This window comes from Haemorhous mexicanus, chromosome 17, assembly GCF_027477595.1.
Source record: "Haemorhous mexicanus isolate bHaeMex1 chromosome 17, bHaeMex1.pri, whole genome shotgun sequence".
Taxonomy (NCBI): Eukaryota; Metazoa; Chordata; class Aves; order Passeriformes; family Fringillidae; genus Haemorhous; species Haemorhous mexicanus.
This window is the reverse complement of record NC_082357.1, coordinates 1,645,485-1,651,757: the sequence shown is the minus strand read 5'-3', so window position 1 is coordinate 1,651,757 and position 6,273 is coordinate 1,645,485. Positions and strand designations below refer to the sequence as shown.

Genomic DNA, 6,273 nt, shown 5'->3' with positions numbered 1-6,273 from the left:
GACAGGCGGTATCGCGCCGCTGATTGGCTGCGGTCGCGCGGGACGGTTGATCCGGCGGCGCGCGCCATGGCGGCAGGTGGGGGGGGACCGGGGGCGACAGCGGGGACTGGAGGGGGAACACGGGGTAACGGGGGTGTGACTGGGGCTGGGGGACACGGGGTAACGGGGGTGTGACCGGGGATGGGGTACACGGGGTAACGGGGGTGTGACCGGGGATGGGGGGACACAGGGTAACGGGGGTGTGACCGGGGCTGGGGGACACGGGGTAACGGGGGTGTGACCGGGGATGGGGGGACACGGGGTAACGGGGGTGTGACCGGGGATGGGGGACACGGGGTGACGGGGGTGTGCCCGGGGATGGGGGAACACGGGGTAACGGGGGTGTGACCGGGGCTGGGGGACACGGGGTAACGGGGGTGTGACCGGGGATGGGGGGACACGGGGTAACGGGGGTGTGACCGGGGATGGGGGGACACGGGGTGACGGGGGTGTGCCCGGGGATGGGGGAACACGGGGTAACGGGGGTGTGACCGGGGATGGGGTACACGGGGTGACGGGGGTGTGCCCGGGGATGGGGGGACACGGGGTGACGGGGGTGTGACCGGGGATGGGGGACACGGGGTAACGGGGGTGTGACCGGGGATGGGGGTCACAGGGTAACGGGGGTGTGACCGGGGATGGGAGACACGGGGTGACGGGGGTGTGCCCGGGGATGGGGGGACACGGGGTGACGGGGGTGTGACCGGGGATGGGGGAAAACGGGGTAACGGGGGTGTGCCCGGGGATGGGGGAACACGGGGTAACGGGGGTGTGACCGGGGATGGGGGACACGGGGTAACGGGGGTGTGACCGGGGATGGGGGAACACGGTAACGGGGGTTTGACCGGGGATGGGGGGACACGGGGTAACGGGGGTGTGCCCGGGGATGGGGGGACACGGGGTAACGGGGGTGTGCCCGGGGATGGGGGTCACAGGGTAACGGGGGTGTGCCCGGGGATGGGGGACACGGGGTAACGGGGGTGTGACCGGGGATGGGGTCACAGTGTAACGGGGGTGTGACCGGGGATAGGGGGACACGGGGTGACGGGGGTGTGCCCGGGGATGGGGGGACACGGGGTGACGGGGGTGTGACCGGGGATGGGGGTCACAGGGTAACGGGGGTGTGACCGGGGATAGGGGGACACGGGGTGACGGGGGTGTGCCCGGGGATGGGGGGACACGGGGTGACGGGGGTGTGACCGGGGATGGGGGTCACAGGGTAACGGGAGTGTGACCGGGGATGGGGGGACACGGGGTAACGGGGGTGTGCCCGGGGATGGGGGAAAACGGGGTAACGGGGGTGTGCCCGGGGATGGGGGAAAACGGGGTAACGGGGGTGTGACCGGGGATGGGGGAACACGGGGTAACGGGGGTGTGCCCGGGGATGGGGGACACGGGGTAACGGGGGTGTGCCCGGGGATTTGGGGACATGGGGTAACGGGGGTGTGCCCGGGGATGGGGGGACACGGGGTAACGGGGGTGTGACCGGGGATGGGGGAACACGGGGGAACACGGGGTAACGGGGGTGTGACCGGGGATGGGGGAACACGGGGGAACACGGGGTAACGGGGGTGTGACCGGGAATGGGGGGACACGGGGTAACGGGGGTGTGACCGGGGATGGGGGGACACGGGGTGACGGGGGTGTGCCCGGGGATGGGGGGACACGGGGTAACGGGGGTGTGCCCGGGGATGGGGGAACACGGGGTGACGGGGGTGTGCCCGGGGATGGGGGGACACGGGGTGACGGGGGTGTGACCGGGGATGGGGGGACACGGGGCGCCAGTGGGTTGCGGGAACCGAGGCATCACCGGGAATGGGAGTTCGGGGCATGGGAGTGTCACCGCAGATGGGGCAGCTCCGGCGGGGCTCGGAGCACAGTGGTAACGGGGGCGTCACCAGAGTGTGGGGTGGGCGCCGGGGATGGGGGACATCCGGAGCCCGGGGGTGCCGGGGGTGAGGGGCCTGTGCGTTTGGAGAGCGGCGGTAACGGGGATGTCACTTGGGCTGGGGCTGGTTGGATTCGGGCTCGGGGTCCTCACTGGGGCTGGGGGCTCGGGGCACTGTCACCAGGCAGGGGGGTACCGGGGGTGTCACCGGGCACAGGGACGTTGCTGGATCTGGGGGGCTGCATTGTCACTGGACATGGGGGCTCTGGACATGGAGGTAAAGGGGTGCCACCAGGGCTGGGGAGCCTTGGAACATGGAGATACTGGGCTGTCACGGTGGGGAGGACCCAGAACATGGGATTCCATGAGCAGGTCTGTCACCGTGCTTGGGGCACAGGGACAGCACAGGGGCTGCAGGGTCAGGGGTGTGGAGGTGGTGGGGATGTCATTGGGACTGGAGGAGCTCAGGGCTTGGAGGTTCCAGGGGCATTCCTGGGGCTGGAAGAGCCTGGAGGAGGGGTGTAATGGGATTCTCAGTAGGACTCTGGGGCTTGGGGGTGTCACCAAGGCTGGGGGGATTGGGGTAAAGAGATAATGGGGGCATGACCAGGCTTGCATCATGGGGTTGACACGAGCTGGGGAGACTCAGGACATGCAGACAGTGGGGTGGTTGCTGATGGGACAGGGGACCTCGGGGCGTACAGGGGGGTGTCCAGGCTGGGGTTCCATCCCCTGATGATCCTGGTGCTGGTAGCCTGGCAGCGTCCCTACCTGAACATCTTCAAGCACTTCCATGTGGAGGAGTGGAAGCGCTCTGCCAAGGAGGGGGACGTGGCCGCCCTCACGGTAATGGGGCCACCATGGGGTGGGGGACACTGGCCAAGGGTGGGCAGTGCTGACCCACCTCCATCCTCGCCTGGTTTCCAAAGGACACGAGGATGAAGGGAACAATCTACCGGATCCGAGGCTCCAACCCAGCCAGCAGCTACCTGCAGCTGCCCCGGGCAGGGACGCAGTCCCTGGGGCTGACAGGGCGCTACCTCTACCTGCTCTTCAGGCCCCTGCCCCGCAAGCACTTCCTCGTGCACCTGGATGTCACCACCGAGGTCCGTGACTCAGGGTGGCTTCTTACACTGCCATCACCGATTGAAGGACTGGGGATGGCACTGGTGGGCTTGGGGGCTGCAGGATGTGGCTGCCCTTTGGTGCTGGTGGGTCACTCCGGGCTGGAGATGGTTTCCATCCTGGTTACATCTCTGCCGAGGCCAGGGGATGTGGAGGGTACAGGAGACAGGGCCACATGCCTCCTCTGCAGCACTTCCCTGCTGAAGCCACCAGGGTGACTAAAGCTCCGTGTGTATGTGTGTGTGTGTGTGTGTGTGTCTCTTCCCAGGAAAACCAGGTGGTTCGCATCTCCTTCTCCAACCTCTTCAAGGAATTCAAATCCTCGGCCACCTGGCTCCAGTTCCCCTTCGTCTGCGGGGCAGCCAGCGAGGGCACAGCCCGGCAGGGTGAGGAGCTGGGGTTGGGCTGGCACACCACCACCAGAACTAATTGTTAGAGAGTAAATTGAGTTCTCACGTTGGCTCTATGCATTTAAGCTGTGGCTGTCTCATCCCTGAGATGGTCCAAGGCCAGGTTGGATGGGGCGTGGAACAACCTGGGCTAGTGGGAGGTGTCCCTGCCCATGGCAGGGGATAGAATGAGATGGGTTTAAGGGTTGTCCCTCCCAACCCAAACCATTTCAGGATTTTATGATAGCAGTGGTTGACCTGAGCAGGAGCCCCTCTGCAGCCAGGTCAGAGCTGTAGCTCCTGGTTGTGCTGTCTCCCATCCCTGTTCTCCCAAACAGTGGGATGCAGTGTCAGGCCAGGCATGAGCCCATGGAGATGGTAGGATGCCTGTCTGCCTTTCCCCACCCTGAGCCTACAAGACATGTTTTCCCACCTCCCACTTGGCACAGGCCTGGTGGGAGTCTTGCCGGGTAAATACTTCATTCTGAGCCCTGTGACCCCTGTGTCTCCTGTCCAGCAAGGTCCCTGTCTGTAGCCTCTTTCCCACCATCCCTCTCGTCCCCAGGTGTCCCCGGAGCAGCCCCGGCTGACGCGCGCTGGACGTGCCTGGTGCTGGACCTGCCCTCCATCCTGGCCCTGTACCTGGGCCGCAGCTACAGCCACCTCAGGGGGGTCAAACTCTGCTGCAACCTGCTCGTGAAAAACCTCTGCACCAGCGACCTGCTGTTTGAGCCAGGTGAGGAGCCCAGAGCCTGGGCTGGCCTCTGCTTCCTCCTTAGACTCCAGCCCAGCGTGGGGGGAGCCCATGGGGGCTCAAAGCTGAGTTTGCAGCCCTGGCAGAGCACTGGTGCTCAATGATGTGAACAGAAAGGGCAAAATACTTGGTACAATGTTAGGCTTCCGCACAGGCAGGGACACCTCCCACTAGCCCAGGTGGCTCCAAGCCCTGTCCAGCCTGACCTTGGATACTGCCAGGGGCAGCCACAGCTTCTCTGGGCACCCTGTGCCAGGGCCTGCCCTCCCAGGGAACAATTCCTTCCCAATATCCCCTCTAACTGTGCCCTCTGGCAGTGGGAGGCCATTCCCTGTGTCCTTTTCCTCCAGGCCCTTGTCCAAAGTCCTTCCCCTCCTCTCTTGGAGCCACTTTAGGCACTGGAAGGAAATTTGGAATGGAATACAGTCTCCCAAACTCTGGAGGAAAGTATCCTCTCATTTTCCAGCTGTAAAAGTGAATGAAAAGAGCAAAGTTAAATATCTTTCTAAGGTTAGAAATTTTTTCAGGGGTAAAAATGAAAGGTGTCATCAAGCCTCACTTCTGCAAGACTTGTGCTTTTATCTGCTGGAAGAGCCTGTGCTTTTTTTGTGTCAAAAATCTTCCAACCTACTTTTTTTATCCACCTGCTCAGTGTGGCAGAGGTACTTTGGTCAAATCCTTTGTTTTCTCTCTTTCCTTTTTTGTGCTGGAATTCTGTCTGAACTGCCTAGCCTGCTGGGAAGCATCAGTGAGGAAGAAGTTATAGGGGCTGCTTTGAAATTCCTGAAACTTACTTTATCTTTCCTGAAACCTTTTCTGTTTCACTTACCTAAATTTAAAAATTCGTGGAGTAAGTAAGAAAATGGGCAATGAGCTTTAAGAGAAATCATGTGAAACTTCTGAATCAGTGAACAGAAATGACATGATTCTTGAGCCTGGGGGTTTATAACTGAAACCCAAGGGTTTATGCTCTGGGCTCTTCTTTGAGAGTTACAGGAATACACCTGTGCAAGGTGGGTTTGTTGCAAACCTCAGGCTTGTGCTCTTGGTTTCTCTAGTGGGAACTGGTGTGTGCCTGTATCCCTCAGGAAGTGGGATTTCAGGCAGCTCCCTGGGCTTGGAGAGCTCAGAGTGTGTGTGTGTGTCCCTGTCCTGCCAGGTGTGACATTGGCCAAGGCCCGCCTGGGTGACCTGTCCTGCCGTGGGGTGGCTCCTATGCCCCGGGAATTGGCCTTCCCTGTGCCCAAGGGGGAGAAGTGGCACGACCTCTATGACTACATCAGGTATGGCTGCTCCCATCCCCCTGCAGCTCCCAGACCTCCCCATGCCCCTGGGAGGGGCAGGATGGACAGTGCCACTTAAGGAATGACAGATCAGGTGAACCTGGGGCTGGGTTTATGTCCCCCTACCTCCAGCATTTAGGTGTTGGTAACAGACCCCTTTAGTGCCATCTGCCTTTGGTACCCCTGTGTTTGGAGGATCATGAGGCACAAGGGGAGGGATCTTACAGGAGACAGCAAAGAGGCCTCTGTGCCAGGCTGAGGTGCCAGGTGATATTGCCAGGTGCCAATGCAGTATGCCAGTGACACAGTGCCTTCCTCTGGTTCTGCTCAGGTTCCCATCTGAGGGGGCTAAGCTGCTGCACCACTCCATCCAGAAGAGCTTCCCACATCCTGCAGGTGGGAATGCTGGGGATGGCAGCCAAGGCTGTGCCAGCCCAGTTGGGTGCCCTGGGTTTCCAGAAGAGCTTGACCTGCTCCTTGTGTTGCCCAGGTGACCGAGTCCTGGAAGAGCCCGGCCACCCACCGGTGACCCAGCTGGTGACACACTCCAGAGCAGTCTGTGACCTGCCCCTTGTCCAGCAGGTCAGCAGTCCCAAAGCTGTAAGTGCACTTTGGAGGAGGCCTGCAGCTCCTTCCTTCCTGCTTCCCATGGAGCTTTTCCCTGTGTCTTAATTTAAGAGGTAGAAGCTGCCTGTTGTCATTGGCAGCTGCTCCAGGCATGGTCTGGTGACCACAGCCCTGCAGTGACTGCCTGGGGGTGCAGTTGGTGCAGCGCAGAGACAGGAGATGTGCCAA

At 61.9% G+C, this 6,273-nt stretch overlaps 1 protein-coding gene across 8 annotated transcripts in view; it reads left to right on the top strand.

Annotated features, from left to right (window-relative positions):
- Positions 1-16: 16 nt before the first annotated feature.
- The window catches only part of WDR90 (WD repeat domain 90), a 37,040-nt gene continuing 30,783 nt past the window's right edge, over positions 17-6,273 (top strand). For 2 of the 8 annotated variants that reach the window (XM_059861311.1, XM_059861317.1), the window contains exons 1-7: positions 2,026-2,773; positions 2,857-3,033; positions 3,321-3,438; positions 4,007-4,177; positions 5,355-5,478; positions 5,810-5,874; positions 5,969-6,078. In XM_059861311.1, the coding sequence (XP_059717294.1) occupies positions 2,663-2,773; positions 2,857-3,033; positions 3,321-3,438; positions 4,007-4,177; positions 5,355-5,478; positions 5,810-5,874; positions 5,969-6,078 (876 nt within the window). In that variant the 5' untranslated portion in view covers positions 2,026-2,662. Of the gene's footprint in view, positions 77-2,024; positions 2,774-2,856; positions 3,034-3,320; positions 3,439-4,006; positions 4,178-5,354; positions 5,479-5,809; positions 5,875-5,968; positions 6,079-6,273 lie in introns of those variants that run through there. The other 6 variants (XM_059861312.1, XM_059861316.1, XM_059861313.1 and 3 more) reach the window with 6 other exon arrangements.